General features: G+C 38.0%; 1 protein-coding gene across 1 annotated transcript; it reads right to left on the bottom strand.

The window, feature by feature from the left end:
* Nucleotides 1-4,306: 4,306 nt before the first annotated feature.
* On the bottom strand, nt 4,307-17,137 carry LOC308400866 (uncharacterized protein). The gene is made up of 10 exons (XM_080888892.1): nt 16,944-17,137; nt 14,578-14,591; nt 14,411-14,433; nt 13,478-13,578; nt 10,224-10,315; nt 8,353-8,579; nt 7,497-7,656; nt 6,767-6,929; nt 6,589-6,642; nt 4,307-6,508 (listed from the first exon to the last, which is right to left on the bottom strand). Exons 1-10 carry the CDS (start codon nt 16,960-16,962, stop codon nt 6,255-6,257), a joined length of 1,107 nt encoding a protein of 368 aa, XP_080745018.1. The 5' UTR covers nt 16,963-17,137; the 3' UTR covers nt 4,307-6,254.
* Nucleotides 17,138-17,406: the final 269 nt, after the last annotated feature.

Here is a 17,406-nt window from a genome sequence, read left to right as displayed (position 1 = left end):
TCCTTGACAGGTTAAACTGCAATGAATAGCAATAGCATACTTGTCCTATGTGTGCATGCTTTTCTGCTTCTTATAACCCAGTGATTTTCCTGTGGTTTGAAATCTTGAAATCAGAGGACAGAGGAGGATACTACGGATAGGGCGAGATCGAGGCAGATGAGTTACTTTGGCGATTTCTAAAAGAGGCAGCTAAAAGAAGAATGTTCTGGAAAATATTTATAACTTTCATACTGACCCTGACTTAAGCATTCAGCTGGGTCTTAAGGGACTATACTTTCTACTTTCTCAATGCATCAGTTGGAATTAGAGTACAGTGGTCCCTCGCTATAACGCGGTTCACTTTTCGCAGGCTCGCTGATGCACAGATTTTTTTGTGCAATTTTGAATGCTTTTTGGTTTTTTTTACAGTGCATTATGTTCTGTGTCCTGATTGGCTGTAGGCCATTGTCAATCAATCTCGTGCCATGTCTCCTGTACAGTACAGAATGTGTTGTTTGTCAAATTTACATAAATCTTTGATCGCTAGCAGTGTGACTCTGAACTGCTGTACTGTATGTTTACAAGTTTTCTCCCCAACAAACACAACAATGTCGATGAAATGTTTTCCACCCTCATAGGCACCTGCAGTAGCACCCAAAGGGCAGAGGAAGATGCTAACCACCGCACAAAAAGTTGGACTTCTGGACATGCTAAAGGAAGGGGGAAGTTACCTATTTTTCAGACCATAAGGCACACGCATTGTGAGGTGCAAATCATCCTTCTTGCTTCCTCCACTTATGTACCATTGATTCATTAGTGTTAAATTCTCTTACAGCTGCACTATTCCCATGTTCTGGAACTGAAAACAGGGTTTGGATTCATTCTATAATATTGGACTTATTTTTCTACAAAGGTTTGAACTTTGAGAGAGTTTAAACAAGAGAGAAAAGTGTGAAAATGTTCATGCCTGTCTGAGAAAAGTGTATAAAGTGTGTAGTGAGGGGTTATACGGCCTTAAAACAACTATAATAATTGTAAAAAATAAAGCTAGCTACTTTGCGGATTCCACCTATCGCGCGTTATTTTTAGAACCTAACTCCCGCAATAAACGAGGAACCACTGTATACATAATATACTTTCTGTATAAAAGATTGTACATGGGAACAAGAGGTCAAAGACAAGAGAGTGATCACAGTTGAACAGGGCGAATTAATCTTTCATGTGTAACCCAGGTCCCACGTAGCTATGGTAAAGCTAGAGTATATAGTACAATGAGACTGGGCCTGGGTTCGTAGTGCTACTAGTAATGATACCTGATACTAGGGCTGGGCGATATGACCCAAAATTCATATCTCGATATTTTTTAGCTGGATGGCGATATAAGATATATATCTCGATATATTTTTTTAAAGTCATAAAGTAAGAACAAAAAGAGAGTTCTTAGTCAAAGCTGTGTCCCAGATGTCACACAGGCACTTTTATTAACATAGAGCAGATGTACATAAAATTTACTCAAAAATAAATTATGAGCATTTATTAAATAATAATGCTCCATAAATAAAAGAAAACAATGTTGTTTTTGTGCATAACAAAAAGCTCACAATTGTGCAGTCAAAATGTAAACTAAAAGACGCTAAGCATAGTAACAAAGACAGATTTCACAGCTGCTCTGTTCCCAACTTGTACTGCGTGACTGACAGCCTGGAGTTTGAAATCCGCTTCGCAACCACGTCTCTTAACAGGTGCCATTTATGGTCCTTATACACAGTAGGGTAATATTACGTTGAAGCACAGTACGTATCACTCCGCGAGGCTCAGCCGTAATGCTCCGACAATCCATCAAGCGGTGCAGCTCCGTAGCTTACCAAAGTCGTACTAAAGCATTTTTTGACAGATTGCTGAGCGCCGTGTTCCACATAAAATCGGTTCGCGGCCATCAAGCACAACCAGAATTCATACATAAGGCGCGCTGTCAACTTTTGAGAAAATGAAAGGATTTTAGTCCGTGCAGCCCCTGGGCTGCATGGCGTTAGCGTCGTTAGCTCGTTAGCGCGGTTAGCTAGCTAACACGTTGACGTCGTCCAGCCCCACACACGGGGCGATGCGCAGTAACTCGTTAACGGAGATTTGCCGTGTCCATCTTGTCGCTTCCTGCAGGTGAAGCGATGGGGGAGGAGGGGGAGTTGTGTTCAGTGAAGGAGAGGCAAGGCCGAGTAACGTTGCGTAAAGACGAAAGTGGACGAAAGAGAGGCAAACTTGCGGCTCCACAAGTATAATTATAACGTAACATAGACTATATCGATATAAAGGATATTGTCACATCTTATATCTCGTATAAAAATATATCGATATTTTTTAAAAACTCGATATATCGCCCAGCTCTACCTGATACCCTCTAATTTAACTAATAAGGACCACCACAACTGTATTTTACACAAATTTATCCCTCACCGGGTATTTATTTAGACAAAAAGAAATGAATAAAATAAACAGTTACTTTTATAAAATGAATTGAATTCAAATAAACAAACAAAAATACTGTAAATGTGACTACATGGATTATAAATAAAAGATTATCAACACAAAATACCTCTTTCTTAGGTGCCAACTGTTATTTCAGTTACAACAGCTCACACCTTTAAAATGGATGAATTTCAACCTTTGATAATAACTTTGATTAAAACTACACACTTACTCAATTTAAACCAAATTTGTAACAGTGGGCCCACACACACACACACACACACACACACACACACACACACACACACACACACTTTAACCTGTCCACACTACACCTGTAGCACGGTGCTTGTTGCAGGCCTGATTCGAAGTTCGGGTGCGGTGAGGCCTAAAACTGATGGCCGCTTCACTCAAACTGAGCCATAAAACAAAATACGTGCACTTTAGTTCCAGTTAGTACTCACGAGTCCAGTGAGTTTGTTAGTGGGGCAATCAAAATGGGCAGTTAGTTCACCAGTAGTGAAGACAGCCAGGGGTGAGAAAACAGCCAGGGGTGAGAAAACAGCCAGGGGTGAGAAAACAGCCAGGGGTGAGAAAACAGCAGGGTCCATCTGGGTAGACACCTCTCTCTCCCTCTCCTTTCAGAGCGTCCCTTGGCTTCTAAACATATTAAAACACGTGAGCTACAATACCAAATGCTATCACATAACGATTTAGCATTAGCATGCTTTGACTGAAAATCACAGAGCTAAACATACAGCATGGCATCACAGCACATAACGCGGTAAGCTGCACTAATTAGCAAGCCGCTAGTTAGCATCACATATCACGCTATTTTATCACTATAACGAATAGTTACAGTACAAATGTCAAGGCACACAGTCTCATTTACCTCTTGCAGATCACAAATAAGTAATATCAGGACCACGGGTAGTCGACCTCAATGATACACTTAGATGCAAAATCCACACCACGTTTGCCTTACGACATCTCTCTCTTCGGACTTAGCTTCTGTGTCCGCTCCCACAGATTCACACAAACATTACCACTCGTCCCGCCCCCATAACATAGAAGAGTGACATTGACTGGCTCGTCAGCACAACAACCAATGACAATACAACATTGAGGTAACTGACATTAGATGGGTAAATAAACTTAGGTTACACCCCAACATATTGATTCTGCACAGAAAATGAACTCTAAATCATGAAACCCTTTTATTTATTGGACTCTTAACTGTAAATGAAATACATTTGTACCAAAGCATATGATTTTAAACATTTTATCAACTATTTATATTTTAACCATTTTTTATAACAGTAGACTTTTTTTTCTTTACCCTGTAAGCCTGAATAATTTCAGACAGGGCTACACATGTATAGAATAATTTTGACATTCAATACCGTTTGATCACTCTGCCTTCAAGATTATAGTTCAATGCATTAGAAAGTAGTTTAAATAAACTTAAATATATACAAAATTTAGTACAACAGTCAAACCTTCTTTGGAAAATCTATGTTGTGTTCCTCTTTGTGGTTCCGCCAATTACTAGTAGATTGCCTTCAACTTAATTCTGCTTTCTTACTTCTCCTAATTCAAGTCTTAAACTTTGTCTCCATAGTATGCAAATGTCAGTGAGTTCTGTTGTCCACATGTGACCAGTACATAGCCACATACATAAATCGTAGTTAGATGGATTGGCAATATTAATCTTGGCTACTGTATTTAAGATGGTGGTGCAAAAAACTGGCCCCAGTCTTATGTATTTTAATGGATTCATTTTAAGCCCTTGAACTACATCGGTTTGTTGGAAGACAGAATTAGACAATAATAAATGTGCATTTATGAGTACAATATTGTTTTCTTTAATAAATCAACTCAAAAAATGACAGATGTCAGCAACTTCTAATAAAGCAATATACAGTACAAAAATGGCAAACCTTTACCCTGGGTCAATTGCAGACCATATGAACTGGAAGAACAACCAACTTTGACAGGAGTCATTCAACACAAGTCACATTACTATTCTATAGAAAAATTAAATATAAATACATGCATAGCACCAAACATTCACAGAGAAATATTTAAAAAAAATGCATCTGTCTTATATTGCAGAGGAAAAGAGACAGAAGTGCAGAAGTGGCTCAATAAACCTAAGTAAATATCTTGAACAGATTTCCATTTATTTCGAAACCTTTGAATAGGGTCATGATTTAAAACTAGCTTCACAACCTGACGAATCTTTCTTTCTTTTTTTTTTTTTTGTTTCAAAGAGAAAGGCACTTCCCAAAGTTTGACCTGGATGGGTCCAAGGTTTGTTTGGCGTTTTTTTTAATCACCAAATTGTGTGAATTAGTGTAACTTAGTTACAGTATAGCATACAATTCAGCTCAGGAGGCACTATAACTTTATTGGGTGAGCCTGGACCCCTGGGGCTCATCCATAGTACCCACTCTGCATCTGCCAGTTACAGTACTCTATCTTTAATCACATTACGTAAATCACATTCTCGTTAAAAAGTAACTACAGCTTACACAAAGGTGAACACAGTTGGGTAGTTAAGAAGAAATAGCAATTCTTATAACATCTATGGCATTCAGAAGTAAGTGCTTATTGTTCTCTAGCTTTAGCTAGTAAAATAAAACATATGATTTATAATACATGCATACATTCAATAGTGTGGGTTTGACTTAAAAAAACAGTTTTAGCTTTTTCATGTATGCAACAATGCAACAATTAAGTGGGCTCACCTTGCAGAAACACAAAAAATACAGTGGTGTACAACATTGAGCAATTGAGATTAGTGCAATACATTGATTTCACTGTGAGAAGCATCTATCCATTGCTGCAAACAGGATTCAATTCTTGTCAAGAACCTGAAAAAGGACCCTAAGACCCTGAGCAGTGCTTAAGATCAGTGGTCCCCAACCCCCGGGCCTCGGACCGGTACCGGTCCGTGAGTCATTTGGTACCAGGCTGCGAGAGTAGAGGCTCAGGTATGAAATGTATGGTTTTCAGGGTTTTTATCAGTTTTCAGCGTTATTTTGTTATCGTTTTGCTCGTTAACTCGGTTTTCCTGGGTCTTTTCACGTGTGTTAAAGGTCCGTCCATGAAAATATTGTCGGGCATAAAAAGGTTGGGGACCGCTGCTTAAGATGACTGTGTCAATTCCAGAGAACTCTACTGAACTGGCTATTTGAAAATTTTGAGCTGTTTTTCCACTAACTTTGCTGGTAATTGTGGCTATACCTAAAGATGATCACGTTTATATCTTCTTTTTTTGTTGTGTGGGTCTGTAAGGTTGAATGTTGTACTGTTACATAAAGATGGGATGGTTCCCATAAACAGTAAGAAATTACACATTGCTCATTGTTTTTTTTAAAAGTAACACAAGTAAAGACATAATTGTAACTAAAGTAATTAAAGTTTGACATTTCTTGGTGATTTTGAAGTAGTTATTACTTCCTTAATTACTTTACATTTTAAATAGTTTTATAAATAAATAATTTTTATTCATCTTATCTTTTTTTGCATTACTCTAACATGACCTTAGGTGTACCATCACACTAGTTAGACTACAGTCCCAAATAAACAGAATGAGGACTCTAGCTGCTTGGCTGGGATCAATGTGCATGTTACTTTCAAGCTCGAAGTAGTTTGTACTTGCACGTTCTTGTCCTTCAATGCACTAAAATGAAAGAAATGCCCATATGGCACTTTTAATGATTTTCTCTTCTTCTAATCTGTCTTCAAGGAGATGACCTTTGTAACACAAGTAAGAATACAGTTGTAACTAGAATGTGATTACTGGTCTAAGGTGAACACTTGGAAAAAATGAAATGCAGTGATTGAAGAACAGATTGATGATTGAAATCAGTGAAAATATTAACGTTGTTAAAGATATAGATCTTCCCAGGAATCAGTTTAGGGGAGCTGCAGTGATCAACTATTTTCAGGGTGTACGGCAAAGACAAAGCTTTGACTTTGGCCTTCTTCCCATGGACTTTTAGCATGCTCTTGAAAACAATGCTATGCAGAGACACACTTTCCACAATCCCAATGCGCACTAAACAGAGATGCAGAACATTGCATTACAAATACACATTATTTTTCAATGGCATTCCAATATGTGTATATATTTCATACCTTTATTGCAAAGAGAAGTTTTGTTCAGATTATTCACAGAGAAATGTCGGTATTCTGAAAAAAAAAGTGTATAGACATATTATTGGTAAAATGCAGAATCTGGGCTGTGCCATCATGTTAAAATGACACAAAATGAAGTTCTACTTTGTGAGAGGACATCTAAATGTATGCGACTGACCATTAATCATCTTTCTCTGATCCTGTTCTGATTCATTGATTAATGTAAGCCTCCCAGCGCAGCACGACCACAAAGTGGTGTTGTAATAGAGGTGACCACAGCATCCAAATCCTGTCTTGACAGTGTAAAGCACCTCTTTGTCCTCACCTGAGCAGCAAATCTCCTGGTTTTGAAAAGATATTATGTGTTATTGTTAATAAAAACATAATTGTTTGCAGTCACTGAGGCATTGTGTTAATTCAGTCAGGCCACATTACATGTTAAGCCAATAATCTTGCTACATCCTCAGTTATCAGCTCTTTGTTACAAAAACATTGTAATATTTTATCAGCTCTTTGTTACAAAAACATTGTAACATTAGCAGAGAAAATTTGGCAAGCTTTTTATGGGTGCAACCCCGATATTCAACTTTGCTATTTAGAAGATTTCCAGTTGTATAACATTCATTACTAAACAGTACTTTCAATGGCGTAGTGGGAGGGAGCTGCTGCTTTCTTAAGTTTTTCCCCAGACCTATATCAATTAATTTTCTTCAAAAAATACGCTTCATGTTCCTTCACAAAAAAATCTAGCATTAAAAGTTAGCATCAGTTATGCTAACCACTGTAGCCAAAAGTAACTTTAAATCATGTTTCGTGCCTACAACAGGCAGAAGCCTGTTTAAAGGGGGTGAAGCAGTGGTAGGAAATACAAAATACTTTGTTGACGCCATCAATATCATTGACTCTACCTGTGGCTTTTGCAGAATGGATCCACAGCACTGCGCATCCCCCCCATGCTCATCTAATGATGTCAGATTGTACAGTGTTCCTGCACAGCACTTCATCTGTGGGTCTTTAATGTTGTAGGCTTTGACCCCACAGCAGTGGATGTTTCTCAGTCTGGGATGTCTGGTTGGAAAACAGAGGTATCAATTAATATCAAATATGGAGAGTGAGATGAAAAATGTAAGCTTATTGGAGCCTGAGTTATATGAGCCATTATCTATATTGACAGATTTCAGCCTGAAAGGTATTATCTTCATTTCTTCAGCACAGGGTTTACACAGTGAAAGAAAAATATTGGAGCTGCAGTTTCAGCACTCCGTCAGGATCTACACAGAATGCATTTATACCCAGAGCCATTCTCAACCACACTTTCACAGCTACTACAAGTAGAAACGAACTTATGAGAGCAGCCAAGACTCAACCAGTTCAACTGATACAAAACTGAACATAAATGAAGAACTAAAACCCAGATATAAATAGCTGCTGATTTGGGTGATAACTCTGATAACATTACAACGGTTTCCAACCCATTTATCAATACAAAATATTGAATGGTACAATAAATTTAATTCCTAAATATTTTAGTTCTTCTAAATAGATAAATTACTGGAATGGTGGCAAGCAAACAGACAGTTTTCCACAATAAATTTGATCTCAAATTGTGCCAAATACTGTCAGAGACTCAGAAAGAAGAAATTCTTTAATAATCCATGTGAAGCACACACACACACACACACACACACACACACACACACACACACACACACACACACACACACACACACACACACACACACACACACACACACACACAATCACCTGTGTCCATTGCAGCAAATCTCAACATCAGGCTGGTAAATTTCTGTCCCACAGCAGTGTTGTCCTGGGCTGCCATGAAAGTGAGAACAACACATGGTCCCTTTAGCAGGGTTGTAAGGAATACCCATCTCTGAACATTCCTCTCCATCGTCTCTGCCCTCGTACAAGGTCTTATTACAACACAGAACTCCACGTTGTGCCGAGCCATACGGCGTCTCTCCACAGCACTGGAAGAATCAGAGATAATACAGTAACATTGCAGCGTTGTGACACAACCTGTCTCTGTAACGTTAAAATTTTATTGCACATAGGTGAACACAAAAATGTATTAGTTTTGGAAAATAAAAAGATGAAAAATTGAAAATCAGTAATATTAAAAGCAAAGAAAAAGGGTTACAATTTTACATTACAGTTTTTTACAGCCGCTAGGACACATTTCACAATACTTAGGTCACTTTTGCAAAACTCTTCACACAATTCTCCTAACTGACCTTCAGCTTGGCAAAGCAGTTCATTTCACATTCAAAATGCACTACAACTACCAAAACACTTTATTCAGGTCTCAAATAAACTCATTCTTCCAGAACACTAGCAAAGGTTGACAGCCGACAAACACACTTTGTCACCCACAAAACAATGACCTAAAAAACACTAACAACATGTAGCATTACACAGTGTTTTCTTGTGTAAATCAAGGACGCATCTCTGTTTATAATTTCAATATATGTTACTGGAATGAATCAGACATCATGCAGAATTCGTTAATATTTGTTTATGTATTTTTATTTTTTTGCACTAAGTAATCCCAAAATACAAGAATTTGTATACACACCATCCACTGATACACATACAATAGTAATGCTAATCTACTTGGTCTCCTCCATTTGGCCACAGGTTCTCATCCACATCAAATCTTATGTCATCTAGGGCAATACACCTAGGAAAGAATCTTCTGGCATGCCAGAATTGAAGGAGTTGAAAAATTGAAGGAGTAACACCTGTGTAGATGTTCATCTACAATGAGAATAAGCTGTGGCTGGTTAAACTGCATTTTTAGATTTAAAATATGTTTCACTAAAATATTGTTGTTGAATTTTGCTGTCTTTTTAAGTTTTGCATTGTGTTATTGTTTTGGCCATAAGTTTAACAGTTTTGAAAACAGTATGTAAGCACATGCAAAATGTCCTGTACGTACAAAGATTTTTGGCAGTTGTTGTGTCTGAGTGAGAAGATGATTCATGAAATTTGAGAGATGTAGTCATTGAATGCATTTTGTGCCAAAACAATGATAACTGATCCTCAGTTTAGCCCACATAGACTTCTGTTGTGCTCACTGTGTGAGGAGTTTTGCAAAAGTGACCTAAGTATTGAGAAATGTGTCCTAGCGTCTGTAAAAAACTGTAAGTACATCTAATTTCATAATGTGTCTTGTTTTAGTCTTACCAGACTTGGTATCCTTTTGCAGCAGTGGTAAGTATGCCTTTAGATGACTTTTACGCACCACATTAAAAACACCCAGTTACTTTATAAAAGGAGCGGGGTGGAGCTCCATGCTTTCTCGTGGAAGGTGCATACAAAGAACTTGCATTTCTGGAATGACTGGGACCCTGTTGTTAGCTCTATACATTTTAAGTTATTTTAACTGAATTTAATACTGTAATGTATGTGCTAACATTTACTTAGTCAAAATCTCACTAGTATGGCCTTAATACATTTTTCTCTCTCTTTTTTAAGGAACAGTGCTTTGGTCTTCTGGCTTCATAAGGAAAGAGTGGGTTGATTTTGCCACAGACATTGTTGACTTGCACTGAAATGAAAAATTCATCTAGTTGATCAGGGTTGAAAAAAAAAATGAACAATGAAAACATTACTTGATCTATCCAAGGCTTCTTTCCTGATACACATCCATCACAACAGACTTGTGTATGGGGGTTGTACACAGTGGGTGGTGTCTTCCTTTGACCTAAATAGAGAGGTGTGATGGTCAGAAGGGTGGAAAGATGAGTGAGTGCAGAGTAAACATGTTGAGATGAATAATGTCCACAAAAGATGACTCAAAGGGTCTGAGAGAGAACAAATTATACATGTTCACATTCAGCATGTTTACTTGTAGCTGCATTTTCTAATACAATACCCTCTTTCATATTCACAAGTAAGAGCCTGCTTATTTTCCCATCCTTTGCACTGTACTGATGATAAAATTGAGATTTCAGCTCAGTCATGTCTGTGAAGCAATCAACAATCTGATCTTCCTTCCCTCTCCTCTGCCATGTATTGCTTATCCACATGTTAAAAATGCTAAAATGCCAAATCATGCTTTGTTTTTACCAGCAAGAGTTGGATGTTTTATATCTTGCGAAACGTAAGCAAGAGGTGATGTAATCTCCTCAGAGGAAGGGAAAGACCCTAGTGTGGGCTTAACCCATATTCACTTTTAAAACCCTTAACGTCTGGGAAAAACTCCGAAAGGCAAAACATTAGACAGATGTGGAGGAATTACCAACCACAAAAAAACTGAAGCATGTGAAGCCAAATGTGCGAAAATCAGAGTGAAAGAGAAACAGTGGGAAAGTGGAGAGAGTGGAAAACATCTCGTAAGCAGAAACTAAAAGTTGGCTGACTTTCTGGTTCAACAACATGTCATAAACGTAACAAGTTACAGGGGTACTGCAAAGTTCATGAACCCATTCAGAGCTCCAGGCAGTTTTTTTTAAAACAAACAAGCTGCTGTTTGAAGTTTATTGTTACGTCAGTAATCTTTTTAGTGCCTCTAATGATTATTCTTTAATTATTCTCAAATCTCATTATAGTTTTTAAAGGATTTATCAAAGAATGTCAGCGTAGGTCTCAATCATCCAGGTCATCCTGGTAATCTAAGGAGCCTGGAAAAACAAAATGACCAGACTTCTTTGCTTCACCTCGTATCTGACAAGCTTCTTCAGTCCAAAACAAATGGTGGAGACTGAGAGTCCCAAATACTTAAACCGTAGTGGGATTTGTCCCTTAAGAGAGTCATTGACCCACTATTGATCCCATACCTCATCAAATGGGCCAAGTTGTGAAAAAGGATGTGAGTCATTATTAGCAGAGGTTTCAGGTGAAACCATCATGTGACCTATTGAGGTTAACTGACTGAGTGAAGATGTGAGTGGGCGTCAAGGCCCCTGGGAAGGAATCTCAAAACTGGATTGTAGGTTACAGTCAGTTGGGGTCGTAAGGAGTTTGCCCTACCAGCATGACATCTCAGCGCACTTCGAACCCAGCCAGACACTCTGGTTAATCCCAAGGACAAAATGCTCAAACACAAGCTAAACTAGTGTTTCCTACCCACCTGCTGCTCATAGGTGTGCTGTGAGAAATGATCAGGTGTACCGTGGAAGATTATGTGGTTCCACCTGATTAGTACTGTAAGCGAACGGTGCGAGTAATGGGCAGAACAATTACATTATCTACCACTAGAGGGAAGTACAACTACCTCCTCTAATTAAATAGGTTGCCAACTGCCAGTAAAACAGAAGAAGACCAAGGAGAAATTACATAATAATCATGCTGAGTGAGACAACTCAGTGTGTAAAAGCAATAAATATTGAAAAGAATAAGTAGTCAATCTGACCTGGATCCTGGAGAAAATTCTGACCCAGATGAATGCCCTAGTATGAGTAGTGGTCTGAAGAAAGCAAAAAAGGTATACTGGGGACAAACCGAGCCAATTCTGCTATGCATGGTGTGCCGGGAAAAATGATCAATGGTGGTGTGCTGTGTGATTTTACTCATGTGAAATATGTGCCATGGTTCCAAAAGATTGGGAAACACTGCTCTACCATTTTTATTTTATTTATTTATTTTTTATTACAAAGCTTAATGATTTATAGGATGATGGAAGAAGATATGTGATAAGTTACGGTTGTCATGTGGGCCAAAATGCCAGGAGATTTTTTATGACACATTTCAGCCCTACACTAATGCTGCACATAATGACAACATTGGCACTACAGACATGTTACATTAAAACAGGTTGCTACTAAACATTTAGATGTCTGTATCCATAGAGTGAAAATAAAAGCACTTCAATACATGCAGGCTTGTTTACAACCTTTTTCAGACGTCATTGCATTGCTTTTCTTTTACGCATCATTCCATCTTTCCTGATGGAAGACAGATAGTACTTCACTGTCTGCAAGTATGACGTGACATTCTTCACTGTCATTAAATATAAGACATAATTTTGCGAAGTACTAAATCTTTCAGTTTGTATGAAGAAACATTGTTCACTGTTTTATGTATTTCAGCAACCTGGGGGACTAAAGTCGGACAAAAACAGCTTTTGTCCTTTTGGTTCTTTATTCCCAAGAAAGTATAGTAAACAAAAAACGTATTCACACACCTAAGATTAGAATTTAACACAACTTGTTTCTGCTCTTTTTGTGTAAAGGTAATTCCTAAAAAATGTTTCTCTGGTAAATTTTGGTAGGAAGGACACTTTCTTGGCAGGCTTATAGCAGTCTTTTTCTTAAGATGACAGCTTAAATGCACCCATTTTACTACATGCCAACAAAAAAACATCAAGCCATTCACTTCTCAGTAGTGCGCAGGACTTGAGTTACTTGTACCATGAAATTCCTATTAATGCTTTGACATAAATAGAGGATTTGGAGGAACTTCTGCCAGTTCTGCAAGTTAGACGATGTAAAATGATTGCTTATAACAGCATGACTCTGTAGAAGAGACCTGAATTGACTTGAGAACATTCAGAAAATACAAAGTGCAATTCAAAATCAAAAATACAAAAAAAGAAGTACAGAGGTACAGATGTTCCTTTCCCAGAAGGAATTGCATTTGAGATTTTTGACTTCCAAATTAGCAAAAATCCATCAAAAATAAGTACAATATCTCAGTTTCTTAATGTGCTATTCTGCCATAGTGTTACTTCAGATTTAAGATATTTAGTTTGAAAGTGTTTCTTTGAAAGATGTTTTTCTCTTTCACACAAGATAAAAAAAACTGAGCTAACTGCTTTGCTGGAAGCCGTGCTGGTATCACAGAGTGATGGGTAAGTCCCATGAGATGGTAACTGACAGATAAGGCAACCACATATCAAAACAAACAAACATGGAGACGGTGTTACCTGAGGCACAGAACCAGTGAGATTCTTGATTTCTCTCACAGCAGCGACGTTCCTTTGGATTGTAACATAACGACCCACAGAGATGTGTTTTTGGTTCAGTGCTGTGGATGTACAAAGACAAAAATAAACACAAACAGTCCACATCAACTTGTTATTATTGTGATGATCTATGTTTTTTTTGTCTTTATTTGGCATTTTCAGTTTCCTTGTGCTTCCTGGTTTAATCATTTGTATTGATAGTTATTAGTTACTTGTTTATTTAGTTTTAGTTAGTTATTTAGTTCATGTTCTCGTTGTCTTGGTCTCGTCTGTGTTCTCCCCGGCCTGTCATGTCTCCCTTGCTCTCTCACTGTCCTCGCTCTCTTGCTGTCCCTCGCTCTCTGTCTCTGTGTTGTGTTTCCTGTTTTATTTTGATAGTCCATGTCTCAAGTGCATTGTGTTCAGTTTTAATTCCCTTGTCTTGTTATGTCTGATTTTTTCCACCTGTTGCCCATCCCCTTGTTATCCTGTGCATTTAAGTCCTCAGTCTCCCTCTGCTCATTGCTGCGTCGTCCCAGTTTGCTGCATTTGCCTGCGTGTTCCCTTTTTTATCCCTAGTTTTGAGTTCCTAGTTTCAGTCCCCAGCTCTTGGTTTTTGAGTTTTGTATACTTGTACTTTTAAGCATTTTGTTACAGTGAATTAAGCTGCCTCCTTCAGTTAATTCCTTTGTCTCTGAGTCCTGCATTGTGTCCTGCCTCTGCTTTTCATACAGCACAACAATGACACTGCAGATGTTGTCCCTGGAATCTGCTTGAGCCAGTCTTCCAGTATTTGGATTACAGTTCCTAATGTTCCTACCACTGGGACCACTTTGGACTTTGACTTCCACGAAATCTGAATGTTGTGACATTTGAATAAAGTTATATTAAGAGTAAAACCTTTAGTCAACTTACCACTTAGACTGGCGCTCAACTGTCTGACAAAAAAAAAAAGAAATAAAAAGGATGTTTTAATGCACCCATATTGGCAAATAAAGGACCAAAATGTTTCTTTACTGATCACTGTATGAATGAATACAAAGAGAATAAGAACCCTACATTTATTGGAGTGTATTTCTTACCTTTTCTCTCACACCTGTGGACATAAAGGATAAAGGCTTTTGACTGAAAATAAACAAATAAATAAAACAAATAATAGGATTTGGTTTATAAAATGGTGCCAGATGGAACAAAGTGTAATCTTGACATTGTTTTTTTTTTTTTACAAGATTTTGAATTGCAATTAAATTAAATATAAAGTTAGGTATAAAACTTTTAAACTACTAAAAGTAAACACTTTTTAAAAATAGATTTCTAATATCTGTATGAATTTGTCTTTGGCAAGTTCTGACTTTCACATAAAGCTGACTTACAGCCAGATGGATCCTTAGGTTGAATCTCAAGAACACCCTCCTTATTCAAAAAGCAACACTGAGTGTCAGTGTCATAATGGTTGTGACCACAGCACTGGTGATTACCGGAATTCCTCATTAGAATTATTTTGTTATTACTTGGGCCACAACACAGCTCCTTTTCCACATCATATGCCCCTGTGGAAAAGATCCAGATCTTAAAAACTGAAACACATACAGTGTATCGTAATCGTAGCTAAGTTCATGTTATGCTACCACTGGGTTTACCTTTTTATCATGCAGTATAGCTTTAAAATACTGTTCTTGTGTTTAAGTGGAATGCTTATTCTATAATTAGCTCGACTTACTTTTATCACAACATTTGTACTTCTGTGGAGATTTGTGAACAACATTTAACTGACAGCATAGTTGCGTATGTTTGTTGAAGGTTATATTTCCACATGGAAGAACTGCAGAGACAAAGAGAAAGTCAACATACAGGCATCAGCTACAGTAATTTACACAACCTTCCTTTAACTACTGTATGATTAGTTTTGGACTTCGTGAAGATAAGAGATGATCAAAGGAAAATAGAAAATACAAAATTTGTTACTGTTTAGCATAAGCAACATTGTTGTTAGCGGTTGTCATATTGATAATCATCTATTACTGCTCTTGGCGGAAGCGGATGCATCCTATTTCCCTCTCCCTCCCTTATCTTTCCTGTTTGGCTTCTATGTCCTTGTCTAGTGTTTGGAACAATGATAACAGAGTTCTGGCTTGGAGCTGGCTTGGACCTGTTTTATCATAGAACAAAGAAAGTAGTTACAGTTGTTCAAAACCCCACAAGGCTGGCCGACACGATTGAAGATGAGTGAGTACTCAGACTGTCTTTATTGAACGCAATATTGATAAGATCTTGGAGAAGCTCATGGCTCTGCAATGGGAATTGAGAGACCTGATGACCAGTGATGGACATTCAGACCAACTTGGAAATTGGAATGCAGTTGTTCGTTCAAACCCAAACAACTATCTCCTACATGTGGCTACCCAAGGCCAAGACTGGCCAGAACAACAATCTTCATTGATGACATAACTGTGTTTTGACTATCTGCTCCTATCCTTTAAGGTCACATGCATCAGCTGGACACTGTTGACTTTTGCTTAACCAGGTCAAATGACACTCTCTCTCAAGTAGAACTTGTGTTCTACTTGAGAGAGTACTTTACTCCCACCGTGCTGTCTACATGGGTTAATACCTAACCTCGCCACCCCCCTTGCAAGTCATGTGATTTTATGTCGTAAGACCTGAAGATTTAGGTGCTTTCTGTGCTGAGGTGTTTTTTTCTGTTCTTAAACTGCTCTCTCCTTGGAGCTCAGTCTGGGAGAAGTTCTTTTTTCTCCTCCTCTTTTCTCATGTATTGTGTTTTTTTCATACCTCTCTGACCTGTCTTCCCAATGTTATGTTTGTGTACTCTATGTATGGTCAGAAGGGGTGCACATGATGGTGCCAGAGCATGTAAAACAATTCCCCTCTGAATAATTAAAGTGTTATCACTCAATCAATTATAGTTTTTTTAAAGAAAGGAAAGCTGGCTCCCTATTGGTAGCCATGTTTCTATTTTTTTCCTTTCACCCTCTCTCACTTTTTTTCGCTTCACACAACACGTGATTTGTCAATGTGTGTTTCTGCCTTGTGTTTGCAGCACTTGCAGCAGCAGTAGCACACAAACAGAGCAGGATGGAGAGAGAAAAGAGAGGTGTGGGCAACAACAAGAGTCAACATCATCAAATTTGAAAAGTATAGTAAAGAAAATGAGTTACACCAAGAAAACACGCAAAATCTGGACACAGAGACTGTGCATTATGGCAACAGTCCCCTCTGAGAGGATCTTCTCCAAAACAGGACAGATAATTACTGACAGAAAAAAATGGATCAGCTTCTCAAAGTTGAGGCACTTAGTATTTCTAAATGGTCTGTGTGTTCACTTTTTTGTTTTGCTTTGCATATTTGAATCTATATTTTATTGTGTTGTGGTTTGCAGTGTTAAGAGTTGAAATGTAAATAGTTGTGATGTGCAGTTACGTGAGCTTACCTGCTGGAGAGTCCTCCATGCAGCAGTCTGAATCTTTAGGTTGTATCTCCAGAATGTTTTCCTTATTTGTACAGCAGCACTGAGTCTTGGTGTCATACTGGTTGTGGCCACAGCACCGGTGGTGGCTAGAATTCCTCACCAAAATTATCCTGTTATCAGTTGGACCACAACACAACTGCTTATCCTTATCAAAAACCTCTGTGGGGAAAAACATGTTTTTTTAAAAAAAATCATACTCAACCATAACTTAGTCTTTATTTTGCTGATAGTCCTACTGAAAACAATGATGCTTGTACTCAGCATCACCATTTGTTAAACATCTTTGTTTCTCACAAAGACATGTCATCTGGAATCAAAAATCTCAGTTTTGTTGTTTCCTTTGTTTCTCTTTAGTTAAGTGGTTCTTGGATTGGATTGTACCAGTAGCTGTAAAGGACTGTTTACTGTATATAACACTATTTAC

This window comes from Rhamphochromis sp. 'chilingali', assembly GCF_963969265.1.
Source record: "Rhamphochromis sp. 'chilingali' genome assembly, chromosome: 8".
NCBI classification, from domain to species: Eukaryota; Metazoa; Chordata; class Actinopteri; order Cichliformes; family Cichlidae; genus Rhamphochromis; species Rhamphochromis sp. 'chilingali'.
Note: the sequence above shows the minus strand (reverse complement) of the source record. Positions and strands in the feature narration are given on the sequence as shown.

Bases quoted from the DNA above. Each gene is read 5' to 3' on its own strand.
- LOC308400866 (XM_080888892.1), bottom strand. The intron at 13,579-14,410 runs GTAAGTTGACTA...GTACATCCACAG, and splicing joins GTTGAGCGCCAGTCTAAGTG to CACTGAACCAAAAACACATC. The intron at 10,316-13,477 runs GTAACACCGTCT...CTCTCTATTTAG, and splicing joins TCACTGGTTCTGTGCCTCAG to GTCAAAGGAAGACACCACCC.